General features: G+C 40.7%; 1 protein-coding gene across 1 annotated transcript in view; it reads left to right on the top strand.

Annotated features, from left to right (window-relative positions):
- The window catches only part of Actg2 (actin gamma 2, smooth muscle), a 42,674-nt gene extending 26,119 nt beyond the window's left edge, over positions 1 to 16,555 (top strand). The window contains exons 7-9 of the mRNA XM_004668277.2: positions 7,635 to 7,826; positions 10,908 to 11,089; positions 16,336 to 16,555. Of these exons, the coding sequence (XP_004668334.2) occupies positions 7,635 to 7,826; positions 10,908 to 11,089; positions 16,336 to 16,479 (518 nt within the window). The 3' untranslated portion in view covers positions 16,480 to 16,555. The remainder of the gene's footprint in view (positions 1 to 7,634; positions 7,827 to 10,907; positions 11,090 to 16,335) is intronic.
- Positions 16,556 to 19,616: the final 3,061 nt, after the last annotated feature.

Below are 19,616 nucleotides of genomic sequence, written 5' to 3'. Positions count from 1 at the left end.
TGGAATCTCAACATAGTTTTAATCTGCATTTCCCTGATGGCTAGGGAGGTAGAACATTTTAGATGTTTATATGCCATCTGTAATTTCTTCTTTTTTTTCCAGGTGGAGTTAGGCACTTTGCATACCTTTAGATTGGAATTCAAACCCTCCATCACACCTTAAGAACTGCTCAGTGATACCTCCTCCAGCCAGGTGGCTGCAGATCCAAACTACAAACTAATAAAATACTGAATATACTGGAGGCCATCTATTCAAACTACCACATTCTGCAGCTGGCCCCCAGTAGATTCAAAACCATCACACATTTGAAATTATATTTAGTCTAATTTCAAAGCTCCCCACAGACTTTACCAACATAAGATAGTCCCAAATCTCATCTGAGATTTAAGATTGTCTCTTGGCTGTGAGTTCTGTAAAATCAAACAAGTTAAATACTTTCAACATATAAAGGCACAGAGTAAACATTTTCAACTAGTATAAAGCATAAAAACAGACTAGAAAAATGCAAACTTAACAACCATCAAGCAAACATCAAACTTCTACAGTTCAAGTCCAATATAACCAGACAGTAACAGTGTGCAGATTTTCCAATTCCGCCCATCCAGCTGGGCTGAGTAACCAGGAAAAATTTCAATCCCTAGCCAACAGTCTCTATGGTAGCCCTTGAGCAGTCCTGGTATATCCAAAACATCTTCAGGTCTCCATGCAAACCACAGCCCATCTTCCAATGGCTTTGCCAGCCTATCAGTGTCATCACACCCTGCCTCATGCCATGTCTCAGCAGAGGCTTCTGGAACCATGTGTGCACTTCTTGACCCACTCCATGAATTTTTGATGCTTAAAGACAAATACCAGGTGTGAAAGACACAGCCGTATTCCCAATTCAGTGATGAAATAAATCAGGACCTTGAAAAGTAGGTTCTTTCTCCAGTCAACTCTTTGCAAGAGATTACATTTCTATCATAGTCTTTCATCAGGTATCTTCTCCATTGTTTTAATGTAAAGCAGTTGGGCCATCTTTCTTAAGACTGCTAATATGTTTTGACAATAGCAGCTTCAGTAACCTAAAACCAGTCTCAATGCCTGTAATTTTAACTTGCTTGAGGTTTTCCAACTTAAAATTTTAAGTCTCTCAGTCCAATATCTTTAGCCAAGCATATCAGTCCATTTCAAATTTAACCTTGATCAAAATCTCTGGGCCTAAGTAGAATTCAGCCAGTCCTTATGCCAGTAGCCCAGTTCCAACAAAGTCTTCTGCAGTCTTTCCTTCTCCATAGACACCTCATAAGCCAAGATTCCAAGGTTAACCCACTCTGCACTTAGCATTTGCAAACTCTCATAAGAATAGTCCATAATACTTGGCTTTACCGCTTCAGAAGGCATCTTCAGTTGCAAGCACCAAGTCTGTGCCCATTCCCATTCCTCCAAAACAAAAGTCCCAAAAGACCAAAATCCACATGGTCAGATTCATGTCACCTGACATTTTGGTACCAATTTCTGTAGCAGACAGTTTCAGGTTTGTGGAGATGAACTTCCAAACCAGACACAGTTATGGAGAAAGGAATATTTATTGATATTTATTTAAGCTTACAGATCCAGAAAAGGTCCATAATGGCAGAAGAAGCTGGCCCTGCTTTCACAGGTCCAAGCAAAGAGAGTATATTTCTTCTTCTGAGAACACTCTATTTAGTTTCATAGCCCAATTTTTAAGTGGGTTGTTTGATTCTTATTATTTAGTTTTTTGAGTTCTTTGTATATCTTAGATGTATAGCTGGCAAAGATTTTCTCCCATTCTGTAGGTTGCCTCTATGCTCTATTCACAGTGTCCTTTGCTATACAAAAGCATTGTAATTTCATGAGGTCCTGTGATTTTATTTCCTGAACAATTGGGTTATATTCAGAAAGTCTTTGCCAAGACCAATATGTTGATGGGGTTTCCTTACATTTTCCTCTAGCACTTTCAGAGTTTCGGGCCTGATATTAAGGTCCTTGATATATTTAGACTTAATTCTTGTGCATAGAGAAAGATAAGAATCTAGTTTGATCCTTCTACAGACACATATCAAGGTTCTTCAGCACCATTTGCTGAAGAGGCTGTCTTTTCTCTAATGAGTATTTTTGGCATTTTTGTCAAAGATCAGGCTGCTGTAGCTACCCGGACTTACATCTGGGTCCTCTATTCTGGTCCATTGATCTACATGTCTGTTTTTGTGCCAGTACCATGCTAGTTTTGTTACTATGGCTCTGTAAGATAGGTTTAAATCAGGTATGGTGATACTACCAGCCTTATTTTTATTGCTCAAAATAGTTTTAGGTATTTGAGGGTTTTTGTACTTCCAAATGAATTTTTGGAGTTTTTTCTATTTCTGTGAAGAATGTCATTGGAATTTTGATTAAGATTGCATTAAATATGTAGATTACTGTTGGTAATATTGCCATTTTCAAAATATTGATTGATTCTTCCAGTCTAAGAACAAAGGATGTCTTTGCATTTCCTAGTGTCTTGTACAATGTTTTGCTTGAGCATTTTAATGTTTTCATTGTAGAAATCCTTCACTTTCTTGGTTAGGTTTATTCCAAGGTACTTTACTTTTTTTATTTTATTGTGAATGGGAGTGATTCTCTTATTACATCCTCTGTGTCTTTGTTGTTAGCATACAGGAAGGCTACTGACTTCTGTGTGTCTATTTTGTATCCTGCTACATGGCTATAGGTGCTTATCTGCTCTAACAGTTTGCTGGTAGAGTCTTTAGGGTTTGTTATGTATAGAATCATATCATCAGCAAATAATGATAACTTGATCTCTCCCTTTCCAATTTGTCTCCCTTTTATGTATCTCTCTTGACTTATTGCTATGGCTAAGACTTCCAGTACTATATTAAATAAATTATGGACAGTGGTCACCTTTGTCTTCTTCCTGATTTTAATGGAAAAGGTTCAAGCTTTTCTCCATTTAGTATTACATTGGCTGCAGGTTTGTCATAAATAGCCTTTATTATATTGAGATATGGTCTCTCTATTCCCAGTTTCTGTAGGAGTTTTATCATAAAGGGATGTTGGATTTTGTCAAATGCTTCTTCTGCATCTAATGAGATGATCATGTGATTTTTTTCCCTTCAGTCTATTTACATAATGTATTACATTTATTAATTTACGTATGTTGAACCATTTCTGCATCTCTGGGACAAAGTCTACTTGGTTGGGGTGAATGATCTTTCTGATATATTCTTGTATTGTTTGCCAATATTTTGTTCAGAATTTTTGCATCTATGTTCATGAGGAAGATCAGTCTGTAATTTTATTTTTCTTTTCTTTCTTTCTTTCTTTCTTTCTTTCTTTCTTTCTTTCTTTCTTTCTTTCTTTCTTTTGTTCTATCTTTGCCTGGTTTTGGGATTCCTTCCTTTTCTATTTTATGGAAAAGTTTGAGAAGCATTGGTGTTAGTTCTTCCCTGAAGGTCTGGTAAAGTTCACCAGTGAATCCCTTTGGGTCTGGACTGTTTTTAGTTGGGAGATTTTTTTTTATAACACACTTGTTAGAGGTCTATGTAAGTGGTTAATCTCATCTTGATTTAATTTTAGTAGGTCATATAAATCAAGGAAATCATCCATTTTTATCAGATTTTCAAACTTAGTGGAGTATATGTTCTTATAGTATGTACCTATAATTTTTTGACTTTTTCTAGTATCTGTTGTGATACTGCCTTTTTCATCTCTAATTTTATTAATTTGTTCTTTTGGTCAGATTTGCTAAGGGTTTATCAATCTTGTTTATCCTTTCAAAGAACCAACCCTTTGTTTCATTGATTCTTTGGATTGTTTTTTTTTTTTTAATTTCTATTCCATTAATTTCTGTCCTAATCTTTATCATTTCTTCCCATCTACTAATTTTTAGTTTGCCTTGTTCTTTTTCCAAGGCTTTAAGGTGAAGTATTAAGTTGTTTACTTGTGATCTTTCTAATTTTGTAATATAGACACTTAAAGCTATAAATTTCCATGTTAGGACTGCCTTCATTGTATCCCAAGGTTTTGGTATGTTGTGTTCTCATTATCATTTGACTGTATGAATTTTTTGATTTCTTCTTGATCTCTTCATTGACTCATTAATAGTGTATGTTTAGTTTCCATGATTTTGTGTAGGCTCTACAGTTTTTCTTGCTATTGATTTGTAGTTTGATCCCATTGTGATCAGACAGAGTGCAAGGAATTATTTCAGTTTTCCTGCATTTGTTAAGATTTGCTTTGTGTCCTAATATATGGTCTATTTTAGAGAATACTCCATGGGCTGCTGAAGAAAACATATATTCTGCAGTATTTGGATGAAATGTCCTGTATATGTCTGTTATGTCCATTTGTTCTATGATCTCATTTAGTCCAGATGCATCTCTGTTTATTTTTTCCTGGGATAACCTGTCAATTGATGAGAGTGGGGTGTTGAAGTCACCCATTACAACTGTGTTTGGTGTTATCTGTGACCTTAGTTCTAATAGCTCTTGTTTGATGAAATTGGGAACCCCCATGTTAGGTACATATATGTTTAGGATTGTAATGTTATCCTGTTGGAGTGTGCTTTTAATCAATATAAAGTGACCTTCCTTGTCTTTCTTAAGTAATGTTGATCTGAAGTTTACCCTGTCAGATAATAGGATAGCAACCCCTACTTGTTTTCTAAGCCCATTTGCTTAAAACACCATTTTATAATCTTTCACCCTAAGATAGTGTCCATCCATTGTAGAAAGGTGAGCTTCGTGGAGGCAACAAATTGAATGATTCTGTTTTTAACCCAGTCTGCAAGCCTATGTTTTTTTTGGTTTGAGGCTGTTGTTATTAAGAGATATTATTGAAAGATGTGTATTTTTTTGCCATTTTTCTTGTTTTGTAATTTTTCCTGTTTCATTTTTGTTCTCTTCTATTAACTAGTATTTGAGTATTTTTGGCTTTTTTTTCTAGTTCGTTATATGTGTGATCTTCTCCTGTCAAGTATTTTCTGTAGAGCTGGTTTTGTCGTCAAATATTCCTTTAGTCTGTTTTTGTTGTGGAATGTCCTTATTTCTCCATCTATTTTCATAGATATCTCTTCAGGATAAAGTAACCTTGGTTGACAATTATTATCTCTCAGAAATTGGGATACATCAGTCCAAGCATTTCTGGCTTTCAAAGTTTGTATTGAGTAATCTGCTGTGATCCTGATGGGCTTGTTTGTATGTGACTTCATTTTCTCTCTAACTGCTTTCAATATATTTTCTTTGGTTGTTTGTCTGGTAGTTCAATTATAATATGGTTAGGAGAGGTTCTTTCCAGGTTTTGTCTGTTTGGTGTTATAAGGGCTTCCTGTATCTGCATGGGCATCCCTTTTCCAATTTGGGGGAAGTTTTCTTCTATGATTTTGTTGAAAATAATTACTGTGCCTTTGGAGTGAAATTCTCCTTGTACTATACCCTTAATTCTTATGTTTGATCTTTTCATAGTGTCCCAAATATCTTGAAATTCCAATTCATGCCTTCCTATAGTTTGTCTTTCTCTTTGTTGGATTGTATTAGATCTGCTACCTGGTCTCCTAGTTTAAATATTCCGTTTCCTTTTTCATCTATATTGCGGGTGAGATTTTCTACAGATTTCCTTATTTGACTGACTGGGTTTTCATTACTAGTATTTTGACTGTTTTTTATTAATTATTTCTATTTCCTTATTCATGTCTTGTATTGACCTCCTTATTTCATTAAATTGGTTCCCTATGTCTTTGATTATTTTGATTTCATCTTTGTTTTCTTTGAGCATATTGATAATCATTCTTTTGAAATCTTTCTCAGGCATTTCATCTAAATCATTCTCACTAGACATCATTTCTGATGGATTCATACTTTTGGGTGGATTTATATTGTCTTGATTTTTTGTGTTTCTTGTATTATAATGCAGAGATTTTGCATCTTGGATTAATTTAATGCTTGGGTTTTCTAATTATCTGCAGTATCATATTAGATGTATCAATCAATCTGATGTTATATATCTTCTGTGTAAGAGTTTAAGGTGCTAGGTGTGGCTCTAAAGACTCTCAGAGTAACCACAAAAGTGACCCTTGGTGTTGGGTTTGCCTGTTATGTGAGTATTGTAGTAGGCTGGGTGGAACATATACAGGCAAATTCTAAAATTTAACTAAACAATATACACATTCAATGGAAAACAGAAGAGTATTTATGCAAGAATAGGCATTTCAACAAACAGATCCTCTAACAAAGTCAAAGTCCCTAATGATGTGTGTTGCCCACACCCTCAATCCTGTCAACTAGGAGGCTGAAATTTCTGGTCTGTAGAGGGTTCTAAAATCAGCTTGTGACTGAATGAGACCCTTCCCCTATGAATGAAAGAAGAGGAGACAATGGCACTATAAATCAGGAAGTAAAAATCACAAGCCCAAAATACAGCTTATTTAAGAATAACCAATCCTACCATCTGTCAGATTTAACATATAATTTACCCTGACATGGAAGGTGCCATTAGCACTTCTGATGCAAGCCTATATACCAGGCTTATTTGGCGGCTACTGACCTGGTATAATACCAGTTACCTTTTGGGATGGCTTTGGTCTTAGCTATGCACATCCGCTTAGGTCTCTCTTTTCTGTGCTGTGGTCTCACATAGGCTGGCTGGATCTGTGGGTTGCTGCTGTGATTGCCTATGGTGGGTGCTGTGTAGCTGAGCTCCCTTCCCCAGGTCTCTGGTGCTTGTACTGGCAGCTGGGAGAGGGGAGGGCATGGATGGTGGCTGAAGTTCTCCTGCTAGACCTTGCGATCCTCTTCCTCACAAGCTGCTCTGCTGATTCCTGCCGTCCTCCCTTCCACATTTCTTTCCCTCTCTCTCTCTTTGGTAGTAGGGTCTCACTCTAGCTCAGGCTGATGTGGAAGTCACTATATAGTCTCAGAGTGCCTTGAACTCAAGGTAATCCTCCTTCCTCTGCCTCCCAAGTGTGCTGGGATTACCACCTTTTTTGAGTTTGCTAGGAGGCTGGTGTGAGTGGAAAATCTCACCTGGCTTTTCCTACAGCTCAGGCTGAGCCTGGTGGCTGTGCAGACCTACTGCCACCACTGCTGGAGCTGCTTCTGCCTGCCACTGTGGTCTCTAGATGATCTGGTTCTCTCCTAGTTCTCTGCTATGATTGATAATTTCTTATACACCTTCACTTTCTAGTAGAAGAGTATATTTTGCTGGGCTCTTTTGTGGGGGGTGCTTTTTCTCCCATAGGCTGCTTTGGCATGGTTCCTAAGCCACCATCTTAACTGGAAGTTCGAGAAATTTTTGAGTAGAGTAGTGGCCTGTTAGAGTCTGTCATATCATCAAGGGAAAGTCCAAGTCTACTCTGGAAATGTACCCTATAAGGGTCTCATGTCATGTAGCTTTGTCAGGACAGTGATGGGGACAAGGAGAATATCCCAGTATTGCTTGAGTACCAAGCCTTTGAACTCCCACTTTCGAAAGTGGAATGCAAAACTCTCATGGGGGAATTCCATTATCATCTTAAGGGTGGATCCAAAATAGACTTAAGGAGGGTTAAAAAGTGGGGGAGGGGATCCATGGACATTGCTGCAGTACAATTGAGCTGGCAGAACTAAGTTTCCACCTTTTGTCTTTCCTGCCCCTAGCTGAGCGAGAAATTGTGCGAGACATCAAAGAGAAACTGTGCTATGTGGCCCTGGACTTTGAGAACGAGATGGCCACAGCAGCTTCATCTTCCTCCCTGGAGAAGAGCTATGAGCTGCCGGATGGGCAGGTCATCACTATTGGCAATGAGCGCTTCCGCTGCCCAGAGACCCTCTTCCAGCCTTCCTTCATTGGTGATGTGCTGCCTGCTCGTTGACAGAGGGCAGGGTGGAGGGGTGCAGGATGAAGGGGTAGAGATGAGGTCAGACGGTGAGGGTAGGGGGGTACAGATGGAGGGTAGAGGTGAGGGTAGAGGGGTGCATGATGAAGGAGTTGGGGTGGGTAGGTGCAGGGTGAGGGGGGCAGGTGAGAGGGGCAAAGGTTGAAAGGTACAGGGTTGAGGAATGAGTATAGATGGGTACAGGGTAGAGGGGTGAAGATGGGGCAGATGAGTTTTGGTGTCACAGATTTTTTGTTTTATGCATGTGTGGGTGTGTCCGGTATATGCCTGCATGTAGTGGGGGGTAGATGCTCTCCTAGGGTAGACAAAGCAGAACAATGGTGTCCATCATTTTCCCCCGTGGTCTTATTTTGAGCTGGAGTCTTTACTGATTCTGGAGCTTGCAAGCTCCCAAAATGCTTGGATCTCTGCTCTCCTGTGGGGACTAGAGTTAAAGGTACATTGAACTTTGGCAGTCTCAGGCTCCCTTAGGCCTTCATGCTTGCCCAGGAAGCTCAGTTAACCAAAGAGCTGTCTCTTCAGCCTGCCTTTTGTTTTTGTTTTTTGTTTTGCCAACGTAGGGTCTTGCTCTAGCCCAGGCTGGCCTGGAATTCACTATGTAGTCTCAGGGTCACCTTGAATTCATAGCAATCCTCCTACCTTTGCCTCCCAAGTGCTGGGATTAAAGACATATGTCACCACGCCTGGCTTCTCCAGCCTTTTTAATTTATTTATATATTTTAAATATTTTTATTTATTTATTTGAGAGAAAAAGGGAGGAAGAGAGAGATAATGGGCATGCCAGGGCTTGTAGCCACTGAACTCCAGATGCATGCACCACCTTGTGCATCTGGCTTACATGGATCCTGGGAAATCAAATCTGGGTCCTTTGGCTTTGTGGGCAAACACCTTATCTTGTAAGCTATCACTCTAGCCCCTTTTTTATTTTTTAAACATTCTACGTATTTATTTTTTGAGAGGGGGTGCAAATATAGACAGTGGGCACACTAAGGACTTTAGCCACTGCAAATGAACTCCAGATGCATGTGCCACTTTGTACATCGGGCTTACGTGGGCACTAGGGAATAGAACCTGGGTCCTTAGGCTTTGCAGGCAAATTCCTTAACTGCTAAACCATCTCTTCAGCCCCTCCAGCCTTTTAAAATTTTATATCTACCCCACATTTTTTAGGAAATGGCAAATAAACAATATAAATAGATAAAAACATAAGTTTAAGGCTGGGGAGATGGCTTAGTAGTTAAAGGCACTTGCTTGCAAAACTTACTGGACCAGGTATTGATTCACCAGTATTCACATAAAGCCAGATGTACAAAGTGCTACATACATCTGGAGTTTGTTTGCAACAGCAAGAGACCTTGATGTGCCATCATAAGTAAAAATACTGTTTTTTTTTTAAATCAAAGTTTTAATAGAAGGATAATGAAGTCAAGATGAGGAAAAACAGGGTAGAGAATATAATATGAAACTAAGAATGAATCCAGAACACTTTTCCACTAGACATTCTGAATATAGATGCCTGTATCTATAGAGTGGTACAAAGGATGAGTTTGGGATTCAGACTATCTCCTTAGACTTGTTACATTTGCCAAACTGCATTTTTCTCATCTATAACATGGAAATAGTAATAGTACCTACCAAATAATATTATGACAATGATCACAAGACAGTATTTGATACAAGGACAATCACATTTTTGAGACCTGTTTATTGGGAAAATGGGAAATGGCTGCTCATAGTAAAGGGATTTCTTTTATTTTTATTTACTTATTTATTTGAGAGAAAAGGTATTTCTCTCTGGGCATGGTGGCACATGCCTTTAATCCTAGCATTTGGGAGGCTAAGGTAGGAGGATTGACCTGAGTTCAAGGCTACCCTGAGACTATAGAGTAAATTCCAGGTTAGCCTGGACTACAGCAAGATCCTACCTCAAAAAAAAAAAAAAGGGAGGGTTTCTTTAGAGAGCATTAAATACTCTAGAGCCAGGTGTGGTAGCACACTCCTGTCATTGTAACACTTGCGTGGTGGAAGCAGGAGGAGCAGAAATGCAAATTCATCCTCAGCAACATAGCTAGGTTGAGGCCACCCTGGGTTTCTCTCTCTCTCTCTCTTTTATTTTTTATTTTTAGTTTTTTAGTTTTTTGAGGTAGGGTCTCACTCCAGCTCAGGCTGACCTGGAATTCACTATGTAGTCTCAGGGTGGCCTCGAAATCACAGTGATCCTCCTATCTCTGCCTCCTGAGTGCAGGGATTAAAGGCGTGCACCACCATGCCCAGCACCCTGGGTTTATTGAAACCATAAATCCTTGTCTCAAAAAAATGTGAAACAAGCTGGGCATGGTGGCACACACCTTTAATCCCAGCACTTGGGAGGCAGAGGTAGGAGGATTGCCAAGAGTTCGAGGCCACCCTGAGCCTATATAGCGAGTTCCAGGTCAGCCTGGACTAGTGTGAGACCCTATCTCGAAAAACCAAAAAAAAAAAAAAAAAAAAAAGTGAAAAAAAGCGGGGCATGGTGGCACATGCCTTTAATTCTAGCACTTAGGAGGCAGAGGTAGGAGGATTGGCATGAGTTCGAGGCCAGCCTGGGTCTACATAGGGAATTCCAGGTCACCTTGGGCTAGAATGAGACCCTACCTTGAAAAACCAGAAAGAAACAAGCACACACACACACACACACACACACAGCAACTGAAAAACAAATTAGATTGCCGTGATGTCTATATATTTCACAGATATTCTAACATCTACAGAAGTGTATGCTTTTAAAGGATGAGTTTTGTGGTATGTGAATATATCTTCATAAAGCCATGGAAAGAAGTGGATTCCTTTAGAACTATGTCATGGGCAACAGTGAGAAGTATCAGCCAGAGCAGAGAGAAACTAAAGGCAAAGGTACAACTAGTGGGGAATCAGAGCTTGTGATCTGGTTGGAAGGTTGACCAAAGGTCTAAGCAATGGCAGTTTCAATGGCTGAAGAGGGATCATTTGAAGAGGTGGAGCTGAAGCATTGACTAAGTACCATAACCTCCCCTAGGCATGGAGTCTGCTGGAATTCATGAGACAACCTACAATTCCATTATGAAGTGTGACATAGACATCCGTAAGGATTTGTATGCTAACAATGTGCTCTCTGGGGGTACCACCATGTACCCTGGCATTGCTGACAGGATGCAGAAGGAGATCACAGCCTTGGCCCCCAGTACCATGAAGATCAAGGTGGGTCTTGCCCTACCTCCCTTTTACTATTCTTTGTATAAAGACTTGCTTACCTGGTAGATACAGTGTGGCCCTAGTGGTTGGTGGTCTCCTGGCTTCAGCAGCAGCCTAGTCTGCAGCCAACTGCATCATGGAGGATTATGTTCCTTGGACAACGAGGAGCTAGCAATATGGTTAGCATTGATAAACCCATAATTGCATGGCCATCACAGAAGAATGGGTTAAAAGAACTTGACATAAAGAGAATGTCAAGGGGGTGGAGGAGGGAATAGAGGGAAAGAAAAGAGAGAGGCAACACTTCAGTATCTTTGAACTTCAAACATGACTTGAGAGGAGGGTAGAACGTTCTAAAGAGGGATGTTTGCCACAGGGCTGGCTGTCACATCAGCTTTCTTGATTCCCTAGTGAGGCAGCTTTATTCTACTGACCATCTAGGCCATAGCCTTTCTCATTACTGTATGTGTGTGTGTAGATAGATAGATAGATAGATAGATAGATAGATAGATAGATAGATAGATAGATAGACAGATAGAAAGAAAGAAAGAAAGAAAGAAAGAAAGAAAGAAAGAAAGAAAGAAAGAAAGAAAGGAAGCCCACATATCTGCCTTTCCTCCTCATCTCTGTCTCTGAACAAGCATATAAACCTTTTCAGGACTTCTGGGAACTTCCCTGCTAATAGGGTTAGAAAGCTGGGAAATAGGACTGATGTGAGGGGGCATGCACTCTGTCAGCATTTTGAGAACCTTCATCAGGAAGAAAGGCTGTCCATGACTACCTGTCTGACAGTGCTCATCACAGAGAAGCAGAGTGGCCCATCAGAACACTACTGAAAGCCTATGAGCTCTTCCTACCCAAATCCCCAGGAACCATCCTCTTTCTAAAGCATGCTACGAAGAAGGCATCATGTCAGGTCTGGGTCAGGACCATGTGTCAAGATACAATAATTGGCCCTCACCCTCAGTTTTTGGCTCAGCCAGTCTGGGGTGCCTCCCTTCCCTGTGTAGACAATCAACCACCAGTAATTTTATGCATATGCCAATTCATTAGCTACTGCCATGACAAATCTTCACAAAATTTAGACTCTAGTCAATGGAAGTGATTGCTGCTGATGGACGTGATTGCCCCAAGAGCACAAGTTAACAAATTGTTCATATACCTAATTGGACAGCAGGATTTATGGGCATGAGTTGGGGGACAGGAGGCAAACCTTGAGGACATGCACAAAGGATTTGGGTTGGAAATGGCCTGTGATCTAGGATCAGTAGCCTAAGACAAACCTGAGTTTTCTTACAACTAGTATTACCAGACAATAAAGCCAGTTCCTTTCTTAGTGACCATTCATTTTCAGTCCTCCACATATCTGTGTCAGGAGCATCTAGGTGACCTTGATCAGCCTGAATAGTAAAATGATTTTTTAAAACGTGGTTTTTGTTTGTTTGCTTGTTTGTTTGTTTGTTTGTTTTTCGAGGTAGGGTCTCACTGTAGCCCAGGCTGACCTGGAATTCACTCTGTATTCTCAGGGTGGCCTCGAACTCACAATGATCCTCCTACCTCTGCCTTGCAAGTGCTGTGCTTAAAGGCATACACCACCATGCCCAGCCTTAAAAAGTTTTAAATTAGCATATACTAGTTATACATATAAAATCATGGGTTTCATTATGACATTTTTAATAAATTTATTTATTTATTTACAAGTACTGAGACAGACAGAGAGATCAGGGGAATGGGCATGTCAAGGCCTAGTACCACTTTGTGCCTATGGCTTTATGTGGGTACTGAGGAATTAAACCCAGGCCTTCATGTTTTACAAGTAAGCACTTTTAACTGCTGAGCCATCTCTCCATCCCATCATTTTGACATTAAAAAATATTTTTATTATTATTTACTTATTTATTTGAGAGGGAGAGAGAGAATGGACACACCAGGGCCTCCAGTCACTGCAAACAAACTCCAGATGCATATGCCCCCTTGTCATCTGGCTTATGTGTATCCTGGGGAATCGAACCTGGGTCTTGTGGCTTTTCAGGCAAACACCTTAACCACTAAGCCATCCCTTCAGCCCCATGTTGACATTTATATAATAGGTACATAATGCATTTTGATGACACTCACCCCTGGTTACCCTTTTCTTGACCCCTTCTACTCCCACTAACCCCACCTTTACTTCTATGTGTTTGTTTGTTTGGTTGGTTGGTTGTTTGCTTTTCAAGTTAGGATCTCGCTCTATCACAGGCTGACCTAGAATTCACTATGTAATGTCAGGGTGGCCTCAAACTCACAGCAGTCTTCCTACCTCTGCCTTCTGAGTGCTGGGATTAAAAATGTGCACCACTATGCCCAGCTTTCCATATTTTTTAAAAAAAGATTATTTAGGGATGGAGAGATGGCTTAGTGGTTAAGGCATTTGCCTGCAAAGCCAAAGGATCCCAGTTTGATTCTCCAGGACCCATGTAAGCCAGGTGCACAAGGGGTGCATGCATCTGGAATTCGTTTGCAGTGTCTGGAGGCCCTGGCACACCCATTTTCTGTCTCTCTCTTTCTTCCTCTTTCTCTTCCTCAAATAAATAAAATATATTTTAAAAAATTTATTTATTGAGCCGGGCGTGGTGGCGCACGCCTTTAATCCCAGCACTTGGGAGGCAGAGGTAGGAGGATTGCCATGAGTTCAAGGCCACCCTGAGATGACAGAGTTAATTCCAGGTCAGCCTGGACCAGAGTGAGACCCTACCTCGAAAAACCAAAAAAAAAAAAAAATTATTTATTGGCAAGCAGAGAGAGAGAGAGAGAGAGAAGAAAGTGTAAGAGTAGGGCACTCCAGTTGCAACGAACTCCAGATACATGGGCCACTTTGTGTATCTGGCTTTATGTGGGTACTGGGGAATTGAACCTGGGCCTGGTAGGCTTTGCAAACAAGTATCTTTAACTCCTGAGCCATCTCCCCACTCCTCATGTCTTTTGTTGGCGGGGGGCGGGGGGTGGTGGCTGGTGGTTGAGGTGGGATCTCACTCTAGTCCAGGCTGACCTGGAATTCATGATGTAGTCTCAGGGTGACCTTGAACTCACAGTGATCCTCCTACCTCTGCCTCCCAAGTACTGGGATTAAAGATGTGGGCCACCACACCTGGCCTCATGTCTTTTTTTTTTTTTTTTTTTTTTTTTTTTTTTTTTTTTGTGACCCACTGTCTTTCAGTGGCATTGTTTACAGGAGTATGAACAAGTGTTCATAACTTCTAAAGCACTTCTTATGATGTAATCCTATGATCTCTGAAATTAAGAACTATGTGAAGAGTTTCTAGGAAGCAAGTTTATTCTCTGATTGCTAAAGCACTGGATTTCCAGAACCTTCAGAAACTGGGAAATAGTTGAAGAGCCATAGTCCTTCTGGATCCATTTTCACATGAAATTCAAAGTTGTTGGACATGACAACCAATTCCTAAAACTTAAGCTCAGGGCTCCTCATAAAAGGATACACATTCTATGCATGAATTTAGAACTTCTCAAATATAAGTGGCTGTTGGCAGATGAAGTTCAAACCAGGGTCTGGGCATTGTGGCATGGAGTCAGGAACAGAGGCAGCTCCATTCAAACTGTCCATGCATCCAAACCCAGGCAAGGACAGAACAAAGGCCCCCTAGGGATTTTGGTATCATTCACCTAGTGCTAACAAACACCTGTGAAATCTCAGGACCACAACATGGCCAGGCCGCCCTACAGGGCTGGCCAGCTCAGGTCAAGTCCATATCTCACCTAATCAAGCCCAGGATGGAAGGCCAACTCCTCCTGAAGGGGAGCTCTTCTTTTGCAGATAGAAGAGGCACCAGAGACTACGTTCAACTGTGCCAGCACATTTTAAGTCCCTGTTTGCGTCCTGGTTGCTAGCATCCCTTTGGTCAAAGCAAACACATGGCCCAGCCAAAAATCACAGGGCAGAGGAACTCACTCTTCTTATGGAGGAGTGGTCAAGGAGTGAAAATTTTGAACAATCAACCACTATGTTTATCCTCTTCATTTCCGACATGGAAGCTGCTGTTTTCTGAAGCAGTCTGCAGCAGGCTGAGATTATTTCTGATTTCTTGCCTTCCTTGCCATTTTTTTTTTCTTTTCTTCTCTTTTTCTTTTTTTTTTGCTGGGGGTGTGCAGAAGGTGTGTTCATGGATATATGTGTGGTGTATGTGTGTGCATGTATGTGTGCATGCATGTGGAGGCCAACCTCAGGTATCATTCCTCTCAGGCACCATCCACATATTTAAAAAATTAATTAGTATATTTATTTGTTTTGGTTTTTCAAGGCAGGGTCTCACTTTTAGCCCAGTGTGACCTGGAATTCACTATTTAGTCCCAGGCTGGCCTCAAAGTCACGGTGATCCTCCTACTTCTGCCTCCCATGTGCTGGGATTAAAGGTGTGCACCACCATGCCTGGCTTAAAATTTTATTTTATTTTGTTTATTTATTTGTAAGGAGAGAGCGAGAAAATGAATGGGTTTGCCAGGGCCTTTAGCCCCTGCAAACAAATTCCAGACACATGTGCTACTTTGTGCATTTGAGTTTACATAGGTACTGGGGAATCAAACCTAGGTCGTTAGGCATTGCAGACAAGCTCCTTAACTGCTGAGCCAACCATATACCCACCATCCAACCCACCATCTACCTTAAAAAAAAAAAAAGATTATTTCTTTATTTGAAAGAGAGAGCAGGGAGGAAGAGAACAGGGACACCAGGGCCTCTAACCACTGCAAGTGAACTCCAGATGCATGTACCACCTTATGCAACTGGCTTAATGAGTACTAGGGAATCAAACCTGGGTTCTTAGGCTTTGCAAGCAACTGCTTTAACCTCTAAGCCATCTCTTCAACCCCCTATCCACCTTTTCTTTTTTTTGAGACAGGGTCTCTCATAGTCCTGGAGCTCACCAAGCAGGCTAGAATAGCTGGCTAGTGAACCTCAGGGATCCATCTGTATCTACCTCCCCAGCACTGGGAATACAAGCACACTACACCACACATGGATTTTTGTCATATGGGTTTGGGGGTCAAGTTCAGGTCTCTGTATATGGCAAGGACTTTGCCTATTGGGCTGCTATTTACCCAGCCTCCATTCCTTTTTGAGATGGGATCTTGTGTTACCCCAGTAAGTTTGGAATTCCTCTGTTCATATGAACAGCTAGTTTTGGAGCTCCCAAGTACCTGAGACCATAGGTGTGCACCGCTGTATTCTGCTTCCTTACCTATTCATTTGCTCTTTGCAGATCATTGCTCCTCCAGAGCGCAAGTACTCAGTCTGGATTGGAGGCTCCATCCTGGCTTCTCTCTCCACCTTTCAGCAGATGTGGATCAGCAAGCCCGAGTATGATGAGGCAGGGCCCTCCATTGTCCACAGGAAGTGTTTCTAAAGTCAAAAGGGATTTTCTGAGGATCCTCTTAAAACTGCTATTATCAGTCATGAAACATTAAAACCTGCAAGCCTTACTTATCTGTGTGGGACTCTTGTTCTTGGGCCCCTGTGTGTGGGTGTGTGTCTTACATATGATATTAAGGTCTTTTCCTACATTCTTTCTACTACACACAGTGCCCCTGACAGGAAGGCACTGCAAATGTCCCCACATTCCTGCTGAGGGAATGGAGGTTCACAGAAGTTAAGATCTTGGTGATAATCACAGGACCCAGATCCAAATTCAAGTGTACTAAATACTGAAGATAGTGCTCCTTCTCCTGTACCACCTTGTCTTCTCTTGAACATAAGGAAAACTGGCAGCTACATGACTCTCTGGAGGTAAAGGGACTTGGGCTTTCAGAAATGTAAGTCCTTGTACTCAGGGTGACATACATGAGAATATGAACCCAAGCTTTCAGAATGTGACATGAATGGTTCTAATACGATGTTGTATCAGTTTAGAAGAAGGAAAGTCATATCGGATTCAAGATCTCTAGTGGTCCTTTGCTATTGAAGATTACATTTTATTTGCCCCCAAATTAAGAAAGGAATAGTTTCCTTAGGAAGAACATTTTCTTTCCTTCCCTCCATCCCTCTTTCCTTTCCTATCCTTTCAAATTCTTTGTTTGCCAAGTTTTTGGCATGTAGAATACATCTATAGGGTTTGTTTCCTCCAGAGATGATTTTTGCCTATCAGGATCTAAGTGGGTAAAGAAAGAGAATATATGTACTGTACATATGTCAGTGATATTGAGGGGAAATGGAACCACCCATGAAGTTTCCTAAGAAAGTAAGGAATAATCATAATAGAATATTTACTGAGGACTTGCAATATGATAGGCACTGGCTAAAAAGCAAAAATTATGTAGACTTCCTAATAATTCTCACTACAATTCTGTGAAGCAGATATCAGTATTCCCCTCCCCCTTCATCTTCTAGCACTTGGGAGGCAGAAGCAGGAGGATCACTGTGAGTTCGAGGCCACCCTGAGACTACATAGTGAATTCCAGCTCAGCCTGAGCTAGAGTGAGACCCTACTGTGAAAACAAACAAACAAACAAAAAAGTACAGATAATAGAAAAAAAATCACATTTTGGGGCATTTATATATAATTAATTAATTTTAATTAACATATAACATGTTAATTAAAATGTTTTTTACTTATTCATTTGAGAAAGAGAGAAGTAGGCAGATAGCAAGAGAGAAAGAATGGGCACACCAGGGCCCCAGTCACTGCAAATGAACTCCAGATGCATACACCACCTTGTGCATCTGGCTTACATGGGTACTGGGGAATCAAATTTGGGTGGTTAGGCTCTTAACCACTGTGCTATCTCTCCTGCCCCTATCTCTACTTTTAAAATAAATGTATTCTTTTTAAAAAATCTTTTTTTTTTTTAACTCCAGACACTTGCACCACCTTGTGCATGTGGCTTACATGGGCCCTGGGGAATTTGGCTTTGCAGGCAAATGCATGAACCACTAAGCCATCTTTCCAGGTATCTCCTCTTCTTCTTCTCCTCCTTCTCCTTCTCCTTCTTCCTCTTCCTCTTTCTCTTCCTCTTCCTCTTCTTCTTCCTCTCCTCCTCTTCCTCCTCCTTCTTCTTATTATATTTTGGTCTTTTGAGTTAGGGTCTCACTCTAACCCAGGCTGACCTGGAATTCACTATGTAGTCAGTCTCAGGGTGGCCTCAAATTTATGGCAATCCACTTATCTCTGCTTCCCAAGTGCTGGGATTAACAGTATGAACCATCACGCCCAGATAATTTATTATTTTAATTAGCATACAAGGTATTAGGTGTCATCACAGAATTTTCAAACAAAAATTTGTTTGTGTTAGACTGGAGAGATAGTTTAGCAATTAAGGCACTTGCCTGCAAAGCCTTAGGACCTATATTCAACTCCCCAGATCCCAGATGTATGTGGCACCTTCTGTCCAAGGTCACACATGTGCAGAAGATGGCACATGCGTCTGGAGTTCTATTACAGTGGCTGGAGGACCTAGCATGCCAACTTTCTCTCTTGTTCTCTCTCTCCCTCTCTCTCATTTTAAAAAAAAGCCAGTCTGCTGGGTGTAGTGGCACATGCCTTTAATCCCAGTACTTGGGAGGTAGAGGTAGTAGGAGCATCATGAGTTCAAGGCTACCCTGAGACTACATAGTGAATTCAAGGTCAGCTTGGACCAGAGTGAGATCCTACTTTGAAAAACAAAATAAATAAATAAAAATAAATTTAAAAATCCCAATCTGTTGGGCTTAACTCAAAAAAATTTTGTATTTTTTTATTCTTCTCCCTTCTTCTGCCCTCCCTCTGATCCCCTCTAGTACCTTTCCATTTTTATGCTTTCATATCATATGATATATTGCCCTTCCTCCTCCCTTAACACCTTTTTCAAAACTTTTTATCTCCACATGTCAAAATTTATTACTTGAAAACAGAAAAATAACATTTTCTAGGACAATTGTATCATTTTTAAACTAATTATCTATATTCTCAGAACTTGAGACATATATTCTTTTTAAAACCTTTTTCTTGAGCAGGATGTGGTGGTGCATGCCTTTAATGCCAGCACTTGGGAAGCAGGTAGGAGGATCACTGAGTTCAAGTACATCCTGAGACTACATAGTGAATTCCAGGTCAACCTGGACTAGAGTGAAACAACATTGTTGAAAAAACAACAATGAAAGAAACCTTTTTCTTGTCGGGTGAGGTGAAGCTGGCCTTTAATCCCCACACTTATGAGGCAGAGGTGGGAGGATGGTGGTGAGTTCAAGGTCCGTCTGAACCTACAGAGTTCCAGGTCAGCCTGGGCTAGAGTGAGACTCTACTTTGAAATACTAAAAAAAGAAAAAAATAAACAACCTTTTTCTTGACAACTTCTATACATATGCACAATATAACATGATCATAATCCCCTCCTTTGCTCCCCCTCCCATACCCTCCCTCCACTGAATCCCTTGCTATTATGCTATTATACCATGGCCTCCCCTTCCTTTGGCTTTTTTACATTCTCTCTGCCACCTCTTCTGTAATGGTTCCTGAGTCTTGGAGGGTGTTTAACATCTCTTTACCCTAAGTCTTTATGGTTCACTTTT

Source organism: Jaculus jaculus, chromosome 6 (genome assembly GCF_020740685.1).
Source record: "Jaculus jaculus isolate mJacJac1 chromosome 6, mJacJac1.mat.Y.cur, whole genome shotgun sequence".
NCBI classification, from domain to species: domain Eukaryota; kingdom Metazoa; phylum Chordata; class Mammalia; order Rodentia; family Dipodidae; genus Jaculus; species Jaculus jaculus.
Note: the sequence above shows the minus strand (reverse complement) of the source record. Positions and strands in the feature narration are given on the sequence as shown.